Genomic DNA, 26,738 nt, shown 5'->3' on the forward strand with positions numbered 1-26,738 from the left:
CAGAGGGGGCCACCTTGGTGGTGGCAGGTGGGGGAGGGGAGCAGGTATTACCGACCACCTGAGAATCTGTCCAGCCCCAGATGGCAGGGCACCAGAGCCTCGTGTGGAGCACCTGCTGCGCCCTGTGCTGCAGGGTTGGCAGCTGCCCATCCACCACATCAGCAATGAGGTGCCAGTGCCTCTGCCTGTCAGTGCCAGGGAAGAGACGGTGGAACAGAATCAAAGCCCCAGGGAAACCACAGATGCATCTTCAGAAACTAGTGCGAATGTGATACTAAATTGCTGCTGTCACATACGGGGTGAATTCGCCTAAGATTTGATTTCAGTGCCTCATTCTCGCATAAAGATTTTGAAGTCAATGCTATTTTGAAACGTTACGTATTTTTCAACTTTCAGGCTATTTCATAATTCATGAACTTTTTGCATCAACTGTTATAATGCTACAAAAGGAGCAACGTACCTGTTTAAAATCGCCGCACGGAAGCTTTAGTAAGATGTTACTTTGTTGGGTTAGCGAATAGCCTTATACAGCCTTTATCATTTGGCAAGGGCTTGCATGTGAACTGTCTCATGTGTCCTTCATCCAGCCCCTTAGGAGAAGATGTTATTTTCCCAACATAAATGTCTCCGTATTTTTAGAACTTTTTAGTTTCCACTCTTTGGATTAAAGAAAACAATCACAACTCCCTCTGTCAGAGACCTCTATCTTACATCATCCCCCCCAAAAAAGTAAGGTGGACATTTTTGTGCTTGTTTGGCATCGTGTCTGGAGATTGGACGTGTTCATAGTTACCTTTGGAAGCTGTCGAGAGGGCCGTCTGACAGGGAGGACAGAGTAGACCTTCCCATCAGTGATGCTCTTCTGGTGGTTTCTCTGAGGCACCCTTCCGCTTGTGTTGAAGACTGTGTTCTTCCTCTCCTCAAGCCTACCCCGGAACTCACCTGTACACGAGGTCTTTCTGTCTCACCCCTGCGTTCTCACGTGGCACTCTCCCGTGTGCGCAATCTGTCGCTGCACGCATGGCAGGGTGTGGTCACAAAACCACGAGGCTGCTTTTGTCCGTGCTTAAGGAAACCATTCTGTTGCCTGGGAGTCACATATGTGCCAGCCATAACGGGCTGGGTGTGTGTGTGTGTGTGTGTGTGTGTGTGTGTGTGTGTGTCTGTCTTGCTTGCTTCTGTCTGCATTTCCCCGTTGGTTCCTTGACCTGAGAGGAAATGCAGAGACTCGAAGTTCATGTGACAGTCTTGCCACCTACTGGACGATCTTATAAAAGTCACTTATGTGCTATGAGATGTCATTTTTCTCTTCTGTAAAGTGAAGCTAATAATATCTACCTTACAAAGCCACTGTGTCAAATGTTTGTGGAACTTCTGTCCAGCTTATTGACATAAATCCAACGCCGATTGTTGTGGTGGTGCTAGTGGCTGGCAGGCAGGGCAGAACAGGTCCAGGCCCTCGGCTGTGGCACACCTTCAGCTCACACAGCGTCACCTGTCAATCCTATGAAGAAATAACTGGTGTAAATTGAGGAAAGAAGTGCGTTTGACAAGGTTACTAGATACAAGGTCCATATACAAACCAGATTAGATTTTTATATAATAGCAATATTTCTTCACGCTCATTTCTCTCTTACCCATCCTGTCTTTGTTTAATTCCCACTATGTGTCTCAGATCTGGGTTCACTTTTCAGTGCAGAGCAGGTATGTGCTGACCAGACCCTGCTCTAGACACCAGAATAGGCTGGCCCTGGCCCCTGTCCTTCTGGAATGCAGGCTTAGTGGTGACATCTGGGGCCCCTCATGGGCAGGGCCAGGAGACTGTTCCTGTAGCTCTCCCACGCTGCCTTCTAGAAACGGGCCGGCGGAGCAGGGAGCCTCACCACTGACTCCTACCGCCTGACGGCTGTGTTCTGTTCCTGTCTGAGGTCACTGGGCATTGCCTCCAGGGCCCAGCTGCTTGTCTCGCTTAGGCAGAAATGTCCAGGAGAATTACTGTTTGTCCTTCCAGTCCGAAAGAAAGCCTGCTCACGTCACGTTCCTTGCTTGTTACTCCAGCAGTATATCAATGTACACCATGTTGTATGACTGTGGCTATAATTTAATATAGATTTAAATAATTCAATAAAACATTCAATTTCCTCACTTCCTCATTCCTTGCCTATACAATCCTCTGTTGCTTTATTTCTTTTCTCTTCAAAGCTTAAATGGTATTTACTTTTCTGAATGACTCCCAAAGCACATTAATTTGAACGTCTCTAAAAGATTCTTGGAGAACTGTAAATATAATTTTAATCAGCCTTACTTCTTAAACACAATTTTCTTTTTAGGTGTGAGGTAAAAAAAAAAAAAAAAAAAGCACAGTTCACCCTGGCTGGTAGCTCAGTGGTTAGAGCGTCAGCCCTCGTACTGAAGAGTCGTGGTTGGATTCCCGGTCAAGGACATGTACCTGGGTTGCAGGTTCCATCCTCGGCCCCCAGTCGGGGCGTGTGCAGGAGGCAGCCAATCCATGTGTCTCTCTCACATCAATGTCTGTCTGTCTGACTCTCTCTCCTCCCCACCCCACTCCCTCTCCCTTCCCTACCACGTTCTACTCTCTCCAAAAACCAATGGAATATCCTCAGGTGAGGAGTAACAAAAAAAAAAGTGTTGTTTTTTTTTAAAGTGCACAGCTTTTTTTACTGCTACAAAAGTACATAGCAAATGCCGCAGTGAAAGATTTTTATTTATGTGACACTCACACGCTGTTGGTTACAGAAATCTAAGTTCTTGCGTTTTGCTCATCAGAGATCACTGTGCCTCACTTCCCCTCCCTGGCAGAGCCCAGCCCCCCGTACACAGTTGGCTCCCCATTATGACAGCTTAGCGAAGCTCTTTTTTTTTTTTAATCCTCACCAGAGGATATTTTTTTCTATTTATCATCAGATAGAGGGGAGGGAGGGAGAGAGAAACATCAATGCTGGAGAGCACCCTCCCTTTCAGTGCTGAGTTATGTCTAGATTGCACAGTTTACAAGAGTCTTTTCTTTTTCCTTTATTGATTTTTAGAGAATAAGGGAGAGGGAAAGAGAGATAGACACATCGACTGGTTGCCTCCTGCATGACCTGACCAGGGCCAGGGATGAACCGCAATCGAGGTACATGCCCTTGACTGGCATCGAATCTGCGACTCTGGTGCGCGGACTGACACTCTAACCGCTGAGCCAAACCGGCCAGGGCTTAGGGAAGCTCTTTTACTCTGGAATTGTGACTAGGTCTTTGCCTTCTGGCTGTAGCTTGATGGTCTGAATTTCAATTGTATCTGTTTCTACAACAAGTTCCCCTGACCTCCTTCAGGGACACCTCTCCCCGGAAGCCAGCCAAGCTACCGAAAGCCCAGTCTTTAGAAAGGATTGCCGTATGACCAGTTCATTCGAAGCCAACTCAGCAAAGGCATGTGTGTAGCAGATAAGGCAGAACAGCTTTCTAAAGTACCCACTGGGAAGAGGGTCTACGGGGACCAAATACTGGGCACCTGTGCCTACTGGGTACCCTCCCTTTCAGTGCTGTGAGTTTCAGCTCAGGGAGTTTGTCCAAGATTGCACAGTATACAAGAGTCTATTATTTTTTCTTTATTGATTTTTATTTATTTATTTTTTTTATCCTCACCCAAGGACATTTTTTTTTCTGTTTTTTGCACAGATAGAGTAGGAGGGAGAGAGAGAGAGAGAGAAACATCGATGTGAAAGGGACACATCGAGTGGCTGCCACCCGCACGACCAACCAGGGCCGGGGACAAACTGCAACCGAGGCACATGCCCTTAGCGGGAACCGAACCCGGGTCTCTCCGGACCGCAGGCCGACACTCTAACCGCTGAGCCAAACCGGCCAGGGCTCTTTATTGATTTTTAGAAAGAGAAAAAGGAAAAAGGAGGGAGAGAAATATCAATTGGCCGCCTCCTGCATGCCCCCCAATGGGGATCTGGCCCACAACCTGGGCATGTGCCCTGACCAGGAATCGAACTGGTGACCTCTTGGTGCGTGGGTCGACATTCAACCACTGAGCCACACCGGCCAGGCTACAAGTGTCTATTTTGACTCCAAAAGAAAAGTACTTCCTTCTACTCAGGAGCATTTTTCAGTGCACAGTATTCATTCAGCACCGTATTTATCGGCGGGAATAACATAGAAGGAGATGCTTCTCTCACCCACCCCCACCCCCCCGCCTCGGTTACCAAGTGGTACAGTTCACATAGGATCAGCAGTCAGAATGCTTTTTTCAAGATTGTGAATTGGTGACCTGTTAATTTAAAACTATCATTTATCATCTTGAAGGGTAGCCACCCATTGCATTTTTTATCCTTATTGAAATTTATTCTACCTTTGGCCAGTGAGAGCCTCTCGGAGTAGTACCTGTGTCCTTTTAACATGACCCATGGAGTCTTTTTTTTTTCTTTATTGTTTTGAGAGAGAGAGAGATAGAAACAGCGATGAGAAAGAACACTGATTGGCCGCCTCCTGCATGCCCCCCACTGGGGATCTGGCCCACAGCCTGGGCATGTGCCCTGACCGGGAATCGAACCGGCGACCTCTTGGTGCATGGGTCGATGCTCAACCACTGAGCCACACCAGCCATGTAGTCTTAGACAGCCATCCTGCTACCTAGTGTGAGCAGGTGTTCTACACTTTCCTGTTCATTACCTGTCCCGGAGCTGGAATCAGGAGTTTTCTCCAAGAAGCGTTGTTTTCTTTAAGTGGGGGATGGTAGTACTCTTATGCCCCTTGCTATTGGGGTGGTCATTGTCCCTAGGCCTCTTCTGAGAATAGATAAAATAATTCACGTGTTCAAGTTAATATAGCCAATGCAGATTCAAGACTTCAGGGTTTTTTTACCCAACTTATTCTCAGTTACATTTTTTTTCCTGTCACACTGACAATCCTGATTCTGAAAGACATAAGAAATGATAAAATTATAATATCTCATTAAATTTTTTGTTTTATCCACATTACACACAGAAGAGTCTCAGGATAATAATGCTAATATTACCAGCACCCATTATAAAAACTGAAAGCAGTTTTTAAAAATTGGGGGGCAAATGTGCTCTCCTTCCCATTATTTTGGGTTGTATTATAGCTATACTATCAGAGCATATAGTCATTATATACCCCCTCCCTTTTATTTTTTATTTCTCACCCGAGGATATTTTTCCATTTATCATTAGATAGAGTGGGAGGGAGGGAGAGAGAGAGAGAAAAACATCAATGTGATAGAACCACATCGACTGGCTGCCTCCCGCACGACCTGACCAGGGCTGGGGACGAACCAAAACCGAGGTACGTGCCCTTGACCGGAATCGCACCTGAAACTCTTTGGTCTATGGGCCGATGCTCTAACCGCTGAGACATACCGGCCAGGACTATACCCTCTCCCTTTTAACATTCACTCTGTCTTAGCTCTCAAATCTGTAGATACGTAATACTCACCATTAGAACTTAGGTAAACGTCTCTCTAGTTGTTTGATATCTAAGCTTATTCTGTAATAGATACAGAAAGGGCTAGGGGAACAGTATTTCCCACATACTTACCTGTGGTTCACAGTCTGTTTACTGTTACACATTATAGTTGAATTGTGGTTTTCATTATTGCCCTGTCGCTTGTTTGGTTTATTTGTCAAGAACGCTTATGGTTTGTATGTTGGGTCTTCTTTGTCTCTCTTAAGTATGTGTCATTTTCTCCTGAATCCTTTTCACTTTTTTCTTTCTTTTTGAGTTTGAAAACGTTCCTCCATTTACATCCTGCTGCTCTTAAGGCATCGTGTGCTGTGTCCACTCACTCGTGTTCTTTCTGCTGGAGTTTTGGTTTCTCGGGATTTCCCCCTTATATTACTAAGTCCTTCCTGAGTTCTGCGTTGGCGAAATCGTAACATTGGTTCCTCATGCGTTGTGCCATCTTCTCAGTGTCGCTCAGTTTATTTCTGAGGTAGTGGACTGTGGACTTTGTTTCATGAGCAAGCTCCCAGCTTATATAGAGGTGTTCTTCACCTCCTTGCCTCCTTGTCCTTATGATAATTTTGTATGGGGTTTAACAAGAAAATTTCTCATATTTAAGTGCAATTCATTTTCTCAAGCTTTTAGCAGGCAGCATGGTTTCTTCAGATGGTGATAAAATATCGGCTGGCTTTCTGACACTTCGGGGCTCCCCCCCTCTTTGGTCTAGACTTGCTCTTGCCTTTGTCTGTACTGACTCCATCCGCACTCATTTTTCTTCCACTCCCCAGCGTTTCTTCAGTGTGCGGCCCCTTCAGAAGGGAAGCCCGTGGGTCGGTTCGAGAGTTCACGGTTGATGCAGCTCGTTCGGAAGGTCGCCCCCATCCTCACCCCCGTGGGAGCGGAACAGCCGGCGCCTTTCGGCTGGTTCCCAGGTGCCCTGCTTTGCCTCCAGTGAACCCTTTCTAACTATTGGGGGGTCTCCTGTTCCCAGGGCTTTCAGTCACCCTGTCGTGTCGCTTCCTTCGGCTTCCCCTCGCTATTCCCACCTGTACTTGGGGCTCGAGGGGAGTTGACATTCGGGAGATAAAGATTTCACATGAACTGAAATGGAAAACGAGACCATCCTCAAAGGATAAGTGAAGAAAAGGCGAAAACAGCTTACAAAGTGTGGGAGACAGACGAAGGAATGAATCCAGGAAGGTAGTGTGCAAGCTTTCCGTGCACAAAGCTCGACGACTCCAAGGAGCTTTGTTTTCTTAGAAATGTTTTGCTGCATCTTTTATTTCACTACTTGGTGGCTGTATCTGTTTTCCTGTGGGGATTCTGGGGACCCCACAGCGATGCTTCCGCTCCCCTGTCATCCTCCCAGTCGCGGTGGAATCGAGAGCAGACATCCACGCAGGGAAAAATAAGGACGGTCTAGAGCGAAATCCCAATAGTAAACGTATATACAAACATTGAGTGATTAGAGGGGGAAGAATGTATTGACAGAGCAGGGAAGCGGATTTGGTCAGTGTGTAGTAATTTTATAGTAATAGGAAACGATATAGACACATCTGTGGAGTGACTTCAGTATATAGTTTCTAAGTGGTGGAATGTGGAGTGTGTTCCTTTCTTCCTTTCTTGTCGCATTCCAGACGCACGCAGTAGATATTTCCCCCTCGTCCTGCTTACCCAGAAGCTCGGCGCTGCGGGTCAGGGAAACAGGAAAAGGGCCTTGGCAATCCTGCCCTCACCCGAGAGCCCGCGTTCAGTCCGTCCACGTGTTCGCGCTCATGTGCCACGGTTTCCGAGGAGCCGTCTCGAAAGCCTGACCTAGAATGTCTCAAGTGAGCTGCCGTTGACAGCAAATTCTAGTTCAGATCATACAGTGTAGTAAACACTATTCGTTGTTTCTATTCTCCTCCCAAATTTATATTGTTTGACATTAAAAATCGGTGCCGAGCTCCTGCCTTGTACCAAGGTGCATGTGCATGTTCAAGGGGCGCAGGAGGGGCCTCTGGTCCCCGGGCTGGGACCTCTCGCCCAGGGGTGCTCGCTGTGTCCATCAGTGTTGGCGTCAGGGCAGAGCACAGCTGCTCCGGCAGGTGTGTTCGGTCATGCCAACATGTTTTTAGAATCACATCAACTTCACCCTTAAAACTTGATGCTTACAAAATTCTTCCAAAAGACATGCAAACTTTAAAATAAATACATAAAGACCTGCCCTCTTTCTTCTTTATGTCTTAGTTTTTAGAGAAAGAAAGGGAGAGAAAGAGAGAAACACAGATCGGTTGCCTCCCACACGCACCCTGACTGGGAACCGAACCCTCCACCCCTTGGTGTACGGGTGACGCTTCTACTCACTGAGCGACACTGGCCAGGGCAAGACATGCACGCTCTTGACGCTCTGCCAGCCGCCAAGGCCGAGCAGGGGTGAGCCTGGGGCGTGGGTTCACTGCCGCAGCTATGGCCCGGGCCTTCCTCTGGCATCCTGGTTTGTTATTCTTTCCTGTGCCATCTTAATTGAATATTACTTTATAGAAGAGCCTTCTTACGGCATTAACATAAAAACAGTCAGGTTCCTTTCCAATTAAGTCACTGCAAGCAAAGATGACTGCGTTTTAAATGCACTTGCTGTTGAAATAAATGTTACCATAAATCCCTTTATCAATAGATAGCCTTTTATGTAAAACAAATAAGAACTTGCCAATTTATATTTCTGTAAATTAGGAATTTTATAGATTAGGTTTGGTTAAAGTGAAGAAATCCAGAACATGGATAGTTAGTTGTTCAACAGGCCCACGCTCCATCAGACAATTGTGTGTAAACACGCGTTGTGCTATTTCTGAAACAGCACACGCTGTCTTTCTTTTTCTCTCCATCTTTTTAAATAGCCTTTTAGCACCAGGTAATAAAGCTTTCGAATGCGGAGACTGTGTCTTTTATATCTTTGTATACCCAGCAAGTTGTTACCAAGGATTTAGTGATGGTGACAGTGCTGTTGGTGAAAGACAAGAAAAGGACTTCCCAATTTGTCCTATTTCAGGATCACACGTCAATGTTGTTGGATATGTTCAATCAGTTAGTTACTGTGTGTAAGACCTGGGAAAACTAAAAACTCAGTAGTAATCTGGGTTCTTGAGAGATAATCTCATTAGGAAGATTAGAAATATAGCCCTGGCTGGGTGGTTTAGTTGGTTGGACAGTTGTCCTGGGCACCAAAAAGGTTGCAGGTTTGATACCCGGTCAGGACACATACCCAGATTGCGAGTTCGGTCCCCAGTCGGGTGCATACGGGAGGCAACTGATTGATGTTTCTCTCTCACATTGATGTTTCTCTCTCTGAAAATAAACAATAAACACATCCTGGGGTGAAGATTCAAAAAAAAGAAAAAAGCCCGGCTGGTGTGGCTCAGTGGTTGAGCTTCAACACATTCACTAAGAGGTCGCCGGTTCAACTCCCAGTCAGGGCACATGCCCAGGTTGTGGACCAAATCCCTAGTGGGGGGCATGCAGGAGGCAGCCAGTCGATGTTCTCTCTCATCAATGTTTCTCTCTTCTCTCCCTCTTCTTTCCTCTCTCTCTAAAAATCAATAAAGATAAAAAATGTAAACATGAATGTTAATAACAATTTGCCACATTATTATTTATGTCATATAAAATTTGCACATTAAATTGCATTCTTTATAAAAGTATTTTGATTTTTATAAGGTTCTTTTTCCCCACTGAACAAATATCAATTGTCTTTTAGGCCTATCGGTTTTTACCTTTTTCTTTTCACATATTTGAGCATCTCTAGTAAAAAGAGAATGATTATAGCTATTTTAATAATCTGGCATATTTTTATTTATGTATTTTTAATTTTTTTTCTTTGTTGCTTTTAGATAGAGAGGAAAGGAGAAAGGGAGAGAAATATCAATGAGGGAGAACATCGATTGGCTGCCTCCTGCATGCCTCGCACTGGGGATCGAGCCCACAACCTGGGCATGTGCCCTGACTGGGAATTGAACCCATAACCTCTTGGTGCATGGGTCAACACTCAACCACTGAGCCACAGCAGCCGGGCGTCTGACATAGTTTTAATATCAGTATAACTTTCGCATCGTATTTCTTGCCTAGGAAGGAACTTCGATAGAGAGACAGTACGAGACAGCTCGGCAGGCCCTGATGGGAAAGATACCTCCTCATCACACTCTCCTGTTTCAGAGGTAGTGGTTTAGCACGTTTATTTACACCCAAGCATCTTTAGATTGACTTTCTAGTATCCAGAGATAACAAAGGTATCCTAAGTCATCAACATGAACCTAGTGATTCAGAATAAAAAGGCCATTTGAATTTGTCTTATACTATAGTTCTATTTATTATCTGTAATGTTAAGCTATCTGTTGAAAACTTTTAACCAATATAAATAATAAGTTTTGTCTATGTGTGTGCTCTGTATGAAAAAAATGTGATGAATTTTCTCTATATTGGTAGGCCGTCTTTGGATAGTCTGATTCTAAGACAGGCTGTGTGGTATATATGAAGTTCTACGGGGAGGTCAGAGGGTGGTGGCCAGATGACAGGCAATGATCCCCAGAGCAGTAAGGCTGGGGCCTGTGTGACCTCTGTCGAGCAGAGTGGCCATGCCTGTTAAAACACGGGAGACAAAGAAACTAAGCAGTTTTAAATATGAGCTCCAAATGGGTCATGCTGGGACAGATAGATGCTTTGAATTTGCATGCATTGATATGCATTGGGGCTGCTGCGCACACAGCAACTCTATTTAACAAGTCTGGGGTGAATAGCAGTAGGATTTGTTCCCTAAAAAGTGGTTAATGATTCTTTCAACTCACTCTGGGGAAACAGACTAGTTTAGATGAAAAAAAGCATATTTTATATTAAATGTCAGTTGAGAGTATAATATTAAAATTTTTAGCAATATTTTATTCTGGTATTATTTCAGAGCATTAGATTATAAAAATAATGGAAAATATCTATTTAATTGCTTTTTAAAAATATGTTTTTATTTATTTTAGAGAGAGAGGAAGGGAGAGAGAGAAACATCGATTGGCTGCCTCCTGCACGCCCCCCACTGGGGATCAAGCATGCAATCCAGGCATGTGCCCTGACCCAGAATCCAACAGGGACCTCTCAGTCCATGGGACAGTGCTCAGTCCACTGAGCCACACTGGCTGGACCTCCCATAACTAATGGACTAGGATTGACAATAAAATATATACTGATCAGTAGGAAGATAATTTGTCTATATTAATGGTTTAATGGATCAGGAATATTTACAACATTACAAATTTGCTTAATCTACAAATGAGAATGTAATAATGCCAGCTCAGGTGAAGGTTTATGAGTGGATTTTATTGACCTTTGCACTTACGTGGAATATAACAGTCAGTATTTAGGTGTTACACATGGGTATGCTTGGCATCATTACAAAAATTCTTTGGATTTTTTTGTTATTTCTCATTTCAGGGGTTCAGTACCAGCACCCAACTACAGCACACATCGTTTCTCAGTTGTAGACCTACAGAAAACGTTTGAGGTTTGTGAAGATGCTTTTAAAACTCCCATTGAAACATATCCTGAGGAGAGGTGAGCTGAGTTTCATTGCATGGAATCAGTTATTTTCTACTGGTCAGTTAGTATCACGGCACCCATCCCTAGGCTTCCGGCTCCCTACACCTGGGAAGCAGGGCCCGCCTCCCGCTGGGGCTTTGAAGGGAGTAGGTGCTGGCCCTCTGGGGAGGGCGCAGGCATAGAACCTAGGTTCGTACAGTTGGAAGCATCTCTCTGGGACTCTTGTGTCTTGAGGGAGTGACAGAAAGATGCAGGGGCAGTTAGAGGTCGTTCAAGTCACCAGTGGTAGAAGAATCAGGAACCCACTGGGAAGTACAACTAATAATGTCTACCAGTTTCTTCCCATATCACGACTCAGCTGTGTTTTGGTACCTAGCTTACCTTGGTTCCTGCCTCATTGTTAAGCCTGGTTTTCTAGTTTTCCATTAAGTCTATAAACTACCCACTAGCTTTTCATTAACTCTCTTTTCAGTATTCAAGTTAGCCAGAGTTGGTGTCTGTGATTTGCAGTCAACATCTCTGATTAGCACGATGCTATATTTCAAAATGTTTACCAGCTGATGTCCAATACAAAATGTCATTTCACGGTTCCAATGCTTAACATGCCCAAGCGTGGTTCACAGCCTGACTGTGTCTAGGTTGAGGACTCCACACAGACCACAGCAGACCCTCTGCTAGGGCTCGGCCTTTGTGGGTGTTCTCCTGCACTCGGTCTCTGTCCAGCTGGACCTGCCGCAGCTGGTCTCTCCCCGGGACTTGAATCCAGACCTCCCGAGCCAAGGTCTGGCTGCTTGAGTCTATCACCATCTACTGTGGGTGTCACTGTTGGGTGGAGATCTCTAGCCAGGGCCCTGGTAGGTAGCGGGCTGGTTTGGAGATCGATGGCCCCCGTGTCAGGCCCCCACCCTCTGTGCCGTCACCTGCAGCACAGCAGTGGAGGGGCCGAGGGGAGAGTCCGTGGAAGGCGTCCGTGGCTTTGGCAGTCTCTCTGGCGTGTCTGAGTGCAGAGTGACACACTAGACAAGAAGCGTGACTGGGAGGAAGGACACTAGGAGATTAACAGTGGCTACTCTAGATTTGTAGTCATTTTTATTTTCTCTTTATCTCTTTTTTGTAACTTCTAAATTGTCTACACAGGATATATATATATTTTTTATTTTTACATATCCTGAAAAACTATTAAAATTTTGTGAGAATTTGATGAACTATTCAAAAAAAATGGGAAAAATCTGCCCGTTAGACACAATTAGGTTTCTCAGAGCACTCTGTATGTGTTAAAATGTTTAGATAAATTATAAAGAGTGAAATGCAAATCAGTGCCTATAATATAAAGATAAGTGTTAAAAGTCAGATGCAAATGTATCTCCTGCATAAAGTAGGTCTAAAAATATGTCTGTGTATGGATAGAAAAAAATAGCGCCGGAGAGAAATAACACCAAAATGTTACCAGTTACTGTCCTTCAGTGATGGGATTATTGCCAATCGAAAAGTTCTTTGTTCTTTGTTTTCAACAATTAGCATTTCATAATTTTCAAAGTAGTGATCTAAATTTAAAAAGTGATGCCAAAAGCCACACCAAAGGGGTATTTTGATGGTGGCGATGCGTCAGAAGGGGAACGGCCATTTGAAAACGAGGAATGCTGTCCTTCGTTTCTGCCTTTTACTGTTGTAACACTTTGGGTTTCCCTCAGTAATGTGATGATGAAAAACAACTGTCACTTCTAAATGGTCCGCCCCAGCCTGCACATTGCACTAGATACAAGAGACTAGGGCCTTATGACGGGCTAATTAGCTCTCTGTGCCAGTGCTGAAACTGCGGGTCTCTGAGGATTTATTTAAGCTCTGAACCTTTAGTACAGTTTAGTAAGGTGGGTGGGTGGGAATACAGTGGGGAAGGGGATGTCTTCGTTATGGCTGCCGTAACGAATTACCGTAGGTGGAGAGGCGTAACGAACAGTTATTTCTGACGGCTCTGGAGGCTGAGAAGTCTGACATCGGTGTCGGCATGTCAGGTTCTGGTCTGCAGATGGCTGTGTCCCCACGTGGTGGGAAAACAAGAGAAGGAAGCAAGCTGCCTTGTGTGTCTTCTTTTAAGGGCACTAATCCTATCCATGAGGGCTTCACCTCCTGACCTAGTCACCTCCCAAAGGCCCCACCTTCTTACCTGTCACATCGGGGGTTAGGATTTCAACATATGGGTTTGGGGGAGGAAACACGACATTCGGTCCACAACAGAAGGAAAACAAGAATGCCCAATGGGCTGCAGTGGGCTATACGTCATGTTTCCACGGTGGAAAGGGTGGGGCGGACCTGTCACTCAAGTCTGACCCTGCCCATGCGGTGGTAATGTGTCTTTCAACTCCACCACCTTTGACTTCTGACTTTCTTTGAAAGCATTTTCATGTAATACTTTCTCCAATCCAAAGAAAAAGTAATTATTGAAAGGCAGGCTTATTCTGTGATTCTTTCTTGGTATGTGTTTTAAAGGAAGAGGTATTCTTTTCCAAAAATAAGACACAAGACATGTGTGTTACAGGTTGAATTGTGTTTCTCCAAAATTCACATGTTGGGGTTCTAACCTCCAGTACCTAAGAATGTGGCCTTATTTGGAAATAGGATCATTGCAGGTGTGGTTAGTTAGGATGAGGTCATACTGGAGTAGGGGAACACCTGATTTAATATGATCGGTGTCCATATACAATGGGGAAATTTGGATACAGACACGTATGCACAGGGAGAGAGCTAGGGGTGATGCAGAAGCCAAGGAGCGTTGAAGGTCGCAGGAAACTACCAGAAGCTGGGGAGAGAGCTGCAACAGACTCCCCATCACAGCCCTCAGAAAGAAGCAGCCCTACTGACACTGATCCCAGACTGTCAGACCCCAGAACGGAGACAATAAATTTCAACCACTCCACTTACAGTACTTTGTTATGGCAATCTTAGAAAACGAATACCATATGTATTAATAGAAATCCACTGAGTTGTTTTGTGGGGTTTTTTTGCTATGTTTTTTCTGTGTCCCCCTCAACATACTGCATTTATATCACTAGAGATTTGGCCATAAAATCTATGGATTATTGTGTTGTTCATCAAAAAGGGAAGACTACCTTTGTGGGTTGGAATAAAAGATCCAGCACCTATAACGTAAATGCATCTAAGACTGTGTTTAGGGGGAAAGACTCAGTCTACTTATACTTCTAGGGAGAAGACCCTGGATGAGTTAATAATGGCAGTTTCCACTGCCAGGGGTACAGGAGAGTTGTTCAGTCACGGGAAAATCCAGGTGTGGGCAGTCCTGGACAAGCTCAGTAACTCTCCGTGGGAACAAAGTCTTCTAGGAGATGGTGTCCTACCTGAAGGGGGCTGCCATTCTGTGAGAGGTTCCAAAGGCTGTTGTCTAGCGAAAAGAAGACGGACCCAAGAACTCAGTCCAAGAGCGACCCCCTCCATCAAGCAAGCCATTCGACTTCTCTATCCAGGCAAACTTTCTAAGCAGAACCCCTAGGTGCAGGGAGGTTGTCCCAGTGTAGAACAAGATGGCACCTGTCCATCCCTGGATGGGAATCTTGGTGCCATCCTCCCCTTGCTATAGCTGACAGGAAGCTGGGGGCCAGCAGGGCCGGTGTCCGTGCTCAGCTAGGTGGGCGCTGGTCCTGGACTCCAGCCGTGAACCATCTCAGTGCTGCAGCCTCCGCTTGCCATTCAGACACGACCAGTGTGCTTGGGCCCCATTGGGCGCGTCACCCTCAGTGTGCACATGTCACACGCTACATTTCCCCCGGGTCAAGGACAGGCCAGACAGCTAACTGGACTGTGCTTGCAGCGATAACGCCCCTGAGGCCCCAAGACACCACATTAAGATTTGCTTCTGAGACTTCCAGTCAGGATGGCGGGTAGGTAACGCGGTGTCTGTCCTCCCACAACCACATCACAGTTACAGCTACACTACAGAACAACCATCATTCAGAACCACCTGAAATCAAGCTGAATGAAGTCCTACAACTACGGAATTAAAGCAGCAGCCACATCCAGACTGGTAGGAGGGCGGAGGGGACGGGCTGGTCCCACACCCACGTGTGGCGGATAAAAATCAGGAGGGACACCTCGGCTGGGAAGGCCCTTCCTGAGGACTGAGGGGTCCCCGTCCCACACCAGGCACCCCGCTCAGGGTTCCAGTGCCAGGAAGAGAATCCCCATCACTTCTGGCTGGAAAAACAGCAGGAACTGAGGCTCAGGGAGGCTGAGGCGGCTGGAGCCCCAGGCAGCTCCTTAAAGGGCCCGCGCACGGACTTATCGGACTCTCTCCCTCTGAGCTTGGAGGGAGGCAGCTCGAGGGGCACCAGAGACATACAGGGAAGAACTGAGCTGTTTGGCACTGGAGCCAGGGCTGGAGAGGGGACTTTCTCCGGGACAAACGTGCTGTCAGAGGCCTCTGTTCCTTTGGTGAGCCCTTCCCTGGGGCAGCAGACAGTCGCCATATCTGGGCCTCCAGCAACCTGGCTCACACTGGTAGCCCCACCCTGCTGACTCCCTGAGGCCCCGCCCCACCCAACTTTCAGGCCCCCCCAAGCTGTTGCCACTTGCTTAACCATAGGATTGGCCTGTCTTGGATCCTGCTTCAGGTTTTTCCTAAATTCTTTCAAACAAGCAGCATCTGGTCTCAGATAGCTCCATACCTCTCCTTAAGTAATACATAGAAACAAACACAGGGAGGCAGCCAAAATGAGGAGACAAAGAAACAGGTCCCAGATGAAAGTACAGTAAAAAATGTCCAGGAAAAGAACTAAGGGAAATGGAGATAAGCAACCTAACAGATGCTGAGTTCAAAATACTGCTTATAAGGATGCTCAATGAACTTAGTGAGAACCTCAGCAAAATTGGTGAGGGCCTCAAGAGCATAAAAAAGGACCAGTCAGAAATGAAGGATGCACAGTCAGAAATGAAGGAGGCACTAACTGAAATAAAGAATAATTTACGCAGATTCAATAGTAGAATAGGTAAAGCCAAGAAGCAACCATCAATTTGGAATCTAAGGAAGCAAAAAACACCCAATGAGATCAGCGAAAAGAAAAAAGAATCCAAAAAAATGAGGAGAGTGTAAGGAGCCTTTGGGACAACTTCAAGCGTGCCAACATTGGCATCTTGGGGGGTGCCAGAAGGAGAAGAGAGAGAACAAGAAATCGAAAACCTATTTGAAACAATAATGGCAGAAAACTTCCCTAACTTGGTGAAGGAAACAGACATACAAGTCCAGGAAGCACAGAGAGTCCCAAACAAGATGAACCCCAAGAGGCCCACACCAAGACACATCATCAAGACAAAAAGAGAATCTTAAAAGCAGCAAGAGAAAAGCAGTTAGTTACCTAAAGGGAGTTCCCATAAGACTGTCAGCTGATTTCTCAAAAGAAACTTTGCAGGTCAGAAGGGAGTGGCAAGAAATATTCAGAGTGATGAAAAGCAAGAACCTACAACCAAGATTACTCTATCCTGCAAAGCTGTTATTTAGAATCGATGGCCATGTAAAGACTTTCCCAGACAAGTAAAAGTTAAAGGAGTTCATCACCACCACTGTTATTATATGAAATGTTGAAGGGTCTTTTCGAAGAAAAAGATAAAATATATGAACAAACAAAATGGCAATGAATACATATCTATCAACAATGGAATCTACAAACAAAATGAACAGGTAGAACAGAAACATTCTCATACATACAGAGAACATGTTGTTGGTTGCCAGATTGGTGGGGGGTTGGGGAAATGGGGGGAAAAGGTGAAGGATTAAGAAGTACAAATTGGTTGCTAGACTGACAAACCTCAAAGGAAAGGGAGTTGGGGGGTGGGAAGAAATAAACCAAAGAACTTATAGCATAACCAATGGACACAGACAACAGTGTGGGAAAAGCAGGAGCGGGACGGGAGTGGGGAGGAGGGGGTCAATGGGGGGAAAATGAAGAACATCTGTAATACATTCAACAATAAAGATAAAAAAGAAAAAAAGACGTGCTTCTGCCTTTTCCTCTCAGCTGCAGTCGCAACGTCACCCTGGCTGACACAGACACCCTCGTTCAAATGACAGGCTTTATCTTGAACAGACTGCATTTGCATCAGCCTTTGCTACTGCCAGACTTGAACTTACACGTGGAGTGTGAACAAGTGGAGGTCAACTTGAACTTGATCCTTGAAACACTTTTTTTCAGAGATGGGGATCATTACATGGAACTATGGAGAAGAAAGAATAATCACAGCCGGCTACCAGTCTCTGCAGTAAACAATTATCTATTCATTTTCAACATTTGATATTCATTGTTGGCTAAATCATGAAAAGGCATAACTATGAGGTCAAAACGTAGTATAATCCACACTGACAGTGAAAAGTAGAGCTAGCTCTAGGGACAAGGTTTAGGAGGTGGAGGTGGAAAGTCAATCTGTATAATCTGCTGCAGACGGAATGAGAAATGGAGAATTTAAATACGATGAACGAAGATGAAGACTGACAGAGGGAGGAATGAAAAGAGTGGAGAACTGTTCACGGGGAGGAAAAGTCGGGGAAGTTATTAAATGAGCTAAATCCTTCCCAGTCGTGGCAGAAACCCATATCTACCAAAGATGTGTCTAAAGCTGATACATCAATAAATGTCAGTAGCATATCATTTAGAAATCAGAAGATTGCTGTCAGGACATCGAAAACCGATGTGGTTAAAAATGACTGACTCATTTGACCCAGTGACCCTACTTCTAGGAATATAACCTAAGGAGCCTGAAACACCAACCAGAAAGAATATGTGTATTCCTATGTTCATGGCAGCACTGTTTACAATCACTAATATCTGGAAACAGCCCAAGTGTCCATCAATAGATGAGTAGATAAAAAAAGCTGTGGTACATTTACACAATGGAGTACTATGCAGCCGTAAGAAAGAAAGGTCTCTCATCCTTTAAGACGACATGGAGGGACCTGGAGAGTGTTATCCTAAGCGAAACAAGTCAGTCAGAGAAAGACAAATATCATATGATCTCACTTATTTCTGGAACATAATGAACAAAACAAACTGATGAACAAAATAGACCCAGAGACATAGAAGTAGGGTACAGACTGACAATCCTCAGAAGAGGGGTCGGGGCGGGGGAAGATAAACCACAGAACTGATATGCATGTATGTGTAACCAGTGGACTTAGACAACAATGCTGAGGACGGGGTGGGGTGGGGGGATTGGAAGGAGGGTGTCAATGGGGGGAAAGGAGAAACATCTGTAACAAAAATAAATTAATACAAATAATTTTTTTAAAAATGACTGGCTCTCAGGAGAGTGAAATTGGGGTGATTATTGCTTTTTATTATAAGCCCTTCTGTATAATGTGACTTTGTTTTAACTACATTCGTATGATAGGTTGATTAAAGTGTTAATGAAATGTTTTTGGAGAAATGAGAAAAGTCACAGAAGAAAAGATGACTATATTTTGATATAAACATTTGAGTGTCTCTAGGTTCAAAATAAAATGAAAAAAAAAAACAGCATGTTCTTCAAAACACAACAAAAGAGTTGACATTCAGTACATAAAGATTTCACACACTGATGTGGAGAACACGACCGTCCTCACAGGATAAATGAGGAAAAGACATAAACAGTTCACAAAACGTGGGAGACAAGCTAATTAATAAACACAAGATGTGGTGCTCAGCCTTCCTGCGGACGAAGCTCAGCGACTCACAGTGTCCTCTGCGGGAAGAGCTCCAGAGGACAGCAGCCTGGTCGGGGGGTGCACTACCCCCCACAGGAACTTCAGACTCCCGGCTGAAATCAGAGTCCCCAAACTAGCATTAGAGATCCTCAATGTGTGGTCCGGATCAGGCCCCCTGACATGCTTTCATCTTCTCTCTCCTTGAAATAGCAGGGACCACTGTGTACAAATGGCACTTGATTCCGCAGCCCTAGAAATGAGGACAGTGCCTTGCCCCCTGTGTGTTATTCCGCAGCCCCCATCACCATGCCTGGCCCTTCGCATGTCTTCAGTTATGTTTTGTGCCGCGGATGAGACGTCCATGCTGATATGTACAGTACTGTCTAGGTCTTGCTACAGGTGCCAGAAAACTTGAGCCTACCAGGGTCTTGCGCGCAGACTACTGGCAGGACTTGGCAAAAGTAACCCAGTGAAGTCATTGGCGTAGGTTGCGTGGCCGTTAGTAGTTTTCCATCTAACCGATATCATTCATTTTTGGTTTCCAGCCAGGATTCCCATGCTACCATAAAACACTCTTCCTTGTTCCAGTCCTGTCCGTGGTTGAAAGAATTGCCTGTTGAGACATCAGAATCAGAAATAAGTGATGGCAACAGGTGTCCGTCCATGAAAGGTATGAGTCGTTTCACATCTGGTTCTCATATAAATCGTCATATTATAATTATGTGTATTTCTTCCTCTTGTTCTGACTATTACAGGTTTTTTAAACTAAATGAGTGCTTTAATTCAGAATCTCTCCTTGCAGGTAGGGTAGGTTATTTGTCTCTCATTGTCATAGATGAGAAAGCAAGTTCGGAAAGGTCAGGAACGTGCCCGAGGTCACATAGCTACTTAGTGTGAATGCTGCTGCTCTGCCCACCTGACCCCACTCCCTGCGGGGTCTTCTAGGGCCAGGGGCGCACGCTCTCTAGAGGACAGACGACTCGGGCTCCTCCTCCGACAAGCTGGGCTCCTCTGAGTGAAGGTGAAGAGAAACATGGATGGTTTCCGGTTGCTGGCCAATCTTGCTCTGGGAGAATCCTGATGGCTTTAGATTTGAAGGATCTGGCCCAGCCCTCCCCATCACCTGCACCCCCTTTTGGCCCATTGCTCCCCAAAACACATGTGAATGCACAGACAGGCGGTCATTGCATCTTTGTCTCTGGGCCCAGCGGCAATGTTCATAAATGACAGCGCGTCAAGACCTTGAGCCGTGTGGGGAGATGGAAGGGCTGGAGGGAAAGTGGGCAAAGGAGACAGTGACCCTGCTGGGACAGGAGCTGGGGCTCCGCGAGCAGTCACTGGGGAAGGCGCAGATTGGGGGGATTCCCTGGGACCCAGAGGCCGAAGGAGCCCCCATTAGTATCCCGAGGTGGGGGCGGGATGTTCTGCCTGAGCACAGGAGAGGCGGTGAGGATCCCGTCTGCTCAGGCGACCAGGGGAACCAGACACAGAATACAGACTCGTGAGGTGGCCGGGACACACGATGGCACCTCCAGAGGAAGGGGCTCCTGACACCGCCCTCTCCTGACCCACTGAAAGGCAGACTCCTCGCTGTAGCTTTATGAAGGAGAGCTGGCCAAGATAAGGTCTTTTCAGGGATTTTACTCCTGAAGGAGGGGATAAGCAATACGGATTAGAGGCCCAAGACCAAAATTCCAGGAAATAATCCCAAATTCTCAAGTAGGCGCTTTATATCATCTTACAGGAAGGGGAAGTATTCTAGGAACTCCTTAAGACTGTGACCTGGTCCTGCCGGTGTGGCTCAGTGGTTGAGCGTCGACCCCTGCACCAAGAGGTCACCAGTTCGATTCCCGGTCAGGGCACATGCCCAGGTTGTGGGCCCGATCCCCAGTGGGGGGCATGCAGGAGGCGGCCAATCAATGTTCTCTCTCATCCATGTTTCTATCTTTCTCTCTCTCTCTCAAATCAATAAGGGGGGGGGGGAGGAGACAATATTATATTAAAAAAAAAAAAGACTGTGACCTGCCATTCAAGCGCCTGAGGGGACCCAGGGGCCCTGGACCGATCATGGTGCTGGCTTCCCACTGGGCAGTGTGTCTAGACCTTTCTCACCTCATCTTCTCTCCTCTGCCTGTACCCTCTTTCCGAACAAAGTGGGGCTGCTACCTGTGGAGGGTACAGGGGAAAGATTGGATTAGGAGTCAGAAGACTTGGGTTCTAGCTCCATTTCGACTATGGACTGGCTGTCTACTGTTGGGCAAATCAGTTAATGTCTGAGAATGATAACATCTGCCCTACAGTAGCACAGTAATATCCTGTATTTTGTATATTACTGTAATACATATATATTATAATGCAACATATGATATAATAATATAGGACCAGACAAGGTGCCTATGGTATAGGAAGCAAAGTGCTAGATAGCTACTAGGTGTTATGATTGCAAATTTGTGTACACACAGCAGAGCTTGTATTTAGATGGTTTTCTTCAATGATGGTTTCTGGAGACTTACTCAGTTCCTGTGAATGGGCCGTGTTTCCTTGTTCTTAGTATGTCTTGTGATCTTCTGTTGAAAGTTGGTCATTTGAAAAAGCAGCCTCTTCTCCAAGCCCGTGGACCGGCTGTGTGCAAGGGAAGACTTGACCAGTTAGAGGGCCACGTGCCTGAGCCAGGGTCAGCCCAGCATGAAGGCTTCGGGTCTTGTCTGTCCTTTTCTGGACGTGCACTTTCCCTGGGCCTCCCCCCAATTCCTCAGTATGCACGACACTTTGTTTGTTTGTGGATATATCTTTATTGTTGAAAGTATTACAGATGTCCCTCCTTTTTCCCCCCATTGACATCCCCCTCCTCACTCCCCACCCCCACCCTCACCACATTGTTGTCTGTGTCCATTGGTTATGCCTACATGTATATAAGTTCTTTGAGTTTCTCTTTCCACCCCACCCCCACTCTCTACCCAGGTGCTTTTAAAAAATGTCCTCATTTCCCTAAGAGACTCCAGCTTTTTCTTGGAGCCTTAGCTGTTCTATTAGCTTCATCATTTAGTAATCTCTTGCCCCAGGCATCTTTGGGGTCTGTCGCCCCCTGGTGGTTTTCATGAGCCCTGTCCGCTGTTTCCTGTGGCTCCCTAGGCTGAGATTCTGCCTGGACCACTTTTGAACTCAGCTCAACCACACAGACACCAATCAGGCAGCCCCAGACGGGAGGGAATATTCCTCTACTCTCGGGTCCACTGGAGGGAACTGGGACCAGGCCTCCGTTCCTCTGAACTGTACTTCAGCCCACCAGGGGATGGGGGAGGCGAAGGTAAGTAAAACACCCTTTCTAATGCAGCTTTTTCTTGATTGGGCATTCACTTGGTTGCTGTAGGCCTTTGGCTGACGTTCAGAGTTCCTATCAAGTTCTTTTAGTTAGTCTCATGTTGTTCAATGTCTCCTTCGGGAGGGAGGGGGCTGGAGCTTCTGGTCCCTCCAGCTGATGTCCTTCCCTGGGGGCTCTCTGATCAATCGCATCACCCTGCTGGCTCAGTTCAAGTCATATCTTTTTCACGTGAACTGCCAAACCAGGTTTCTATCATACAATACATCTGTACTTAATTATTTTTACGTAAATGCAACTTCTATGTTCATCTTTTTTTTTTTTTTTTATCCTCACCTGAGGACATTTTTCCATTTTTTGTTCAGATAGAGTGGGAGGGAAAGAGAGGAAGAGAGAGAGAGAGAAACATCGACGTGAAAGGGACACATCGAGTGGCCTGCTTCCTGCACGACCAACCAGGGCCGGGGACAAACTGCAACCCAGGTACGTGCCCTTAGCGGGAGCCGAACCCGGGTCTCTCTGGACCACAGGCCGACGCTCTTACCGCTGAGCCAACCGGCCAAGGCATCATCTTTTTATCATTTTAATTTCAGCCCCACATTCCAGCTTGATTAGATCATTTGGGCTCTTGATTCGTCTTCCATATTTACTATTTATAAATTTCTACAAAGCCAGCAAGCATACCCCAAAGGCCTTTGTCAACACTAGGAGCCGGTGGCCCTGGCCCGGTAGCTCAGTTGGTTAGAGCATCATCCCAATATGCTAAGGCTGCAGGTTCGATCCTCACTCAGGGCACAGATAAGAGTCACCCAGTGAATGCATTAATAAGTGGAACAACGAATGGGTGTACACCCCCTCAAATCAATAAACAGGAATGTGAAAACAATAGGATCCAGGACTTGGCCGAGAGCATCCTGTGACAAGTCTCTAGAGACTCAGTCCCAGGGAAAGTCTACTTGGTATTCTGTTAGCGGCGCTGGGGTTCTTGGGTTTCCCATGGTAGAAAGCGAGAGGAAACCGCAGAGGGATTTCCAGACAGATTTGATCAGGTTTATGCTCGAGCACAGGGGAGGCAGCACCGAGGCCCCCTGAACCGGCTCCAGGGATTGGCTCTGCTTTCATAAGCTGGGGTCAGAGCGGACTTGCATGAAAAGATGTGCTTTTTGGAAATGGCAAGCTTGTGAAATTTTCCACGTCAGGGTAGGAACAGCAAGTGGTTAGAAGGGAGATAAAATTCTGCTTTTTTTTTTTAGCAAGCAGTGGAGGGGTGGTGACTTTCTTACTCAGCTTGTCCTTCTGGCCACCTGGTCTTAATTTGGCTTCTGCCCACCTGCTATTTTTTCCATTCCCAGGCCCAAGTCCCTAGACTGTCTCATTTTCCACTCCGATCTCTCTATTGCACTTACATGAGAGACTTTGCTATGTGCCTTGCCGAAATCAAGACACATTTTATCAGTGGTATTTAGTAACTCGGAGATCAGCGAGCTTTCTGTAAAGGGTCAGACAGTAAGTGCTGTTGGCTTCATGGGTCTCCTGGACCGTCGGCAATGACTGAACCCTACCATTGTAGCGTGAGCGCAGCGGGGACAGTATATAAATGAACAGGCGTGCGCTGGGCTCCATGATGCTCAGTTTACTAAAACTGGCTGCAGGCCACATTTAGCCTGTGGGCTATAGTGTTTTGACCCTTGCCATAGTAAAAGGGAAATTAAGTTAATCTGAAATCATTTTTCTTCACAAATCCTTTTCAACCCTGTCTCTCACTATAATATTTTCTAAACACACAAACCATTTATATAGTAAACTCAAGCTTGCTAAGGTTTAGAGTCAGGTATACTGGTTGGTAAATTGTTATTTGCATTTTTAAAGTGGCAATGTTGTCTCCAGTACTCTCTCTCTGTCGATGAATTCTCAAAGAACAGACCCCCTGAAATTGCTTCTGTAAGTTACTTCCACTTCCCGGGATGTAACCTGCCAGGGTGCACAAGTGGAGTGATTGAGAAAGAAGGCCCGTCTTTCCTCTCCTCTTCCTTCTTCAGGGCCTTTCTTCTCTAAAGACGCTTTTGTTACCCTTTCTAGTTTAAATTATTTTTCCTGTATTGATTTGAGAGAGAGAGGAAGGGAGAGGGAGAGAGAGAGAGAAACATCGATGAGAGAGAACATCCACTGACCGCCTCCTGCACGCCCCCACTGGGGATTGGGCCCACAGCCTGGGCATGTGTCCTGATCTAGAACTGAACTGGCGACCTCTCAGTACCTGGGTCGACGCTCAACCACTGAGCCACCCGGCTGGGCTACCCTTTCTAGTTCAAAAAATATCTTGATGGTGAAAAACAGAAGCAAACAAGGAGGCGCTTTTTCTTTTCTTTTCTCTGTTTTTGGTCCTCCGTTAACATGATATTATCTCTCAAGGAATGTGTCATTTTATCTAAAGATTGCTTTAAAAGGACCATTTGTGCCTTTAACATGTTGGATTGCTTCGGTTTGCCCAATGCATTGAGCCTCCTCCATTTTCCTCACTCCCGCTCAAGTCCTCTGCCTCGCTTTCTCGATCTCTGCTCCACAGCGTTCTCCCAGTGAGAATTCAGCTTCCTCTGTGGCCACCGCACATCAACCTCCCATGTCTATCATCCAGGCTCCCCCCCTTTGTTGATTTTAGAGAACAAGGAAGGGGGAGGGGAGAAAGAGAAGAAACCTCAATGAGAGAGAACATTGATTGGCCGCCTCCTGCACGCCCCCCACTAGGGATTTAACCCACAACCTGGGCATGTGTCCTCACCAGGAATTGAACCGGCAACCTCTTGGTGCATGGGTTGACGCTCAACCACTGAGCCACACCAGCTAGGCTAAGCTCCTCTTGCTTAAAACAGTTCTCAAAGGAACCTAGCCCCATGGTCCATCCTTGGTGTCTTCATCTCTGATGAACAGAGCAATCTTAGAGGGCACTAGATGAGGTTTCTCTAGGAAGGACTACAAGGTGTGTGTGTGTGTGCGCGCGCATGTGTGTGCACATGTCCGTGTGTGTGCATGTATGTGTGAGTGTGCATGACCATGTGTGTGTGTGTGTGTGCATGCCCATGTGTGTGCCTGTGCATGTGTGTACATGCATGTGTGCTAAGTCTACTTTCGCATGACTGAAAGAATATGGTGCAGGGGGAACAGCAACACTGAGCAGAGTGGAAGGGCAGCTGGGAACTGTGTGCTGTAGCAACTGACTGGTCCTCGTGCAAATCTGCACAGCCCGAGGTTTGTCCCACCTCGCACGTGACATACTTGCAACTCATTCCCTTGTTTTTCCTGTTTGGATGTCATTTATTCCTTCAAGTTTGTTATGGACTAATTCTAAATATTATTCCGAAGCATCGTGCCATGCTTATTTTCTTCGTCTAGTGTGGCAAGGGGTTAACTCTATGTACTGTCTCTTTTTCTCTTCATGTTTTACAGAACTACACAAATCGCCACTTCCGTATGAAAAGGGGACTCTCCAACACAGACGACACACGACGTTAGTCACCATTCGCCCAGGGTCCAACTCCAAACCCATCCTTCCTCCAATCCCCCAGGGCCACAAGTATAGTACGTGACCTTTGATCTTAACGTGGAAAACTGGCTCTGATCATGCCCAGATCCTCTGTCTGACCGGCCACAGATCCTGGCTGTTTCTCACACAGCCAATTACCTACAAAAGAATGTTCTGTATGCCTTAATTCTCTCAATCAGTTTCTTTTGTGATTCTCTGAATAGTGTTTCTTTTTTGATGTAAGTTATTCTTAGCTTTTAGAAACGTAATTTCAGTTTTCCCAGAGCTACTGATGATTTTTCAGCTGTTTCCTGCTCTGGAATAACAGGTGGCAGATCCCCTAGGGTCTCTGAGTTGCTATGTGCATAGTGACTTTTGTTTTGGGGTGTCCTTTTTGTGTTTGTTTTTCCTTTTTATTGACTGTATTGGGGTGACACTGGTTAACAAAATCAGACAGGTTTCAGATGCATAGTTCCACAACACATCACCTGAACACTGTATTGTGTGATCACCACCCCAAGTCAAGTTTCCTTCCATCACCCTTGATTGGCCCCTGTGATTTTGGGATGTATCCAGCTGGGATTGTGCTCTTGAAATTTCAGTGTCCATTTACAACATTAGTGTGTCCTCTAGGGAACTGAAATATTTCATTCTTCTGGTAATGGAAGGATTGGAGAGTTCCATTTAGCTGTGCCCAACATCCTACCAACTGCATCTCTCACAGGGAATTAATTACTGTAACTTTTCATGGTTCTTGACTAGCTTTAGCAATATGAAGGAATAAAAAGCATCAGATTTTTTTTTTTTTTCATTTCACCCTTTTCTGACTCTGATTATATACTTGCCAGTCATTGGAAATGTTTTAAACAACTTTTATCACCTTTGTGATTTCACTACTTGCTGTTTGCGGAGAGAAAAAAAATGTTGAGTAGTTCTGGGTAAGGCTGGAGTTCAGCTGATCCGTCACAGTGAGCGTCTCCTGGTTGTTCAGAGCACTGGGACACATCCCCCTGGACTGGTGACCGGTCCCTCTGGGACCCTGTGCAGAGGACTCCTGGGGACCAGAGACTTGTCAGCACTGTACCGATTGTTAGATGCTTTAAATATCAAAACCCTCTAATGACTTCACTTTTTAACATATCAAAACCCCCTTTAATAATTCCTTCTCCCCGCCCTGGCTGGTTTGGCTCAGCA

The 26,738-nt window shown here is 45.9% G+C and overlaps 1 protein-coding gene across 1 annotated transcript in view; it reads left to right on the top strand.

Moving 5' to 3' along the window:
* LRGUK (leucine rich repeats and guanylate kinase domain containing) overlaps positions 1-25,608 on the top strand; it is a 111,749-nt gene extending 86,141 nt beyond the window's left edge. Inside the window, exons 17-20 of the mRNA XM_036246338.1 lie at positions 9,570-9,658; positions 10,920-11,039; positions 19,251-19,375; positions 25,469-25,608. Coding sequence (XP_036102231.1) covers positions 9,570-9,658; positions 10,920-11,039; positions 19,251-19,375; positions 25,469-25,608 — 474 coding nt within the window. The remainder of the gene's footprint in view (positions 1-9,569; positions 9,659-10,919; positions 11,040-19,250; positions 19,376-25,468) is intronic.
* Positions 25,609-26,738: the final 1,130 nt, after the last annotated feature.

Source organism: Molossus molossus, unplaced genomic scaffold (genome assembly GCF_014108415.1).
Source record: "Molossus molossus isolate mMolMol1 unplaced genomic scaffold, mMolMol1.p scaffold_m16_p_7, whole genome shotgun sequence".
Taxonomy (NCBI): domain Eukaryota; kingdom Metazoa; phylum Chordata; class Mammalia; order Chiroptera; family Molossidae; genus Molossus; species Molossus molossus.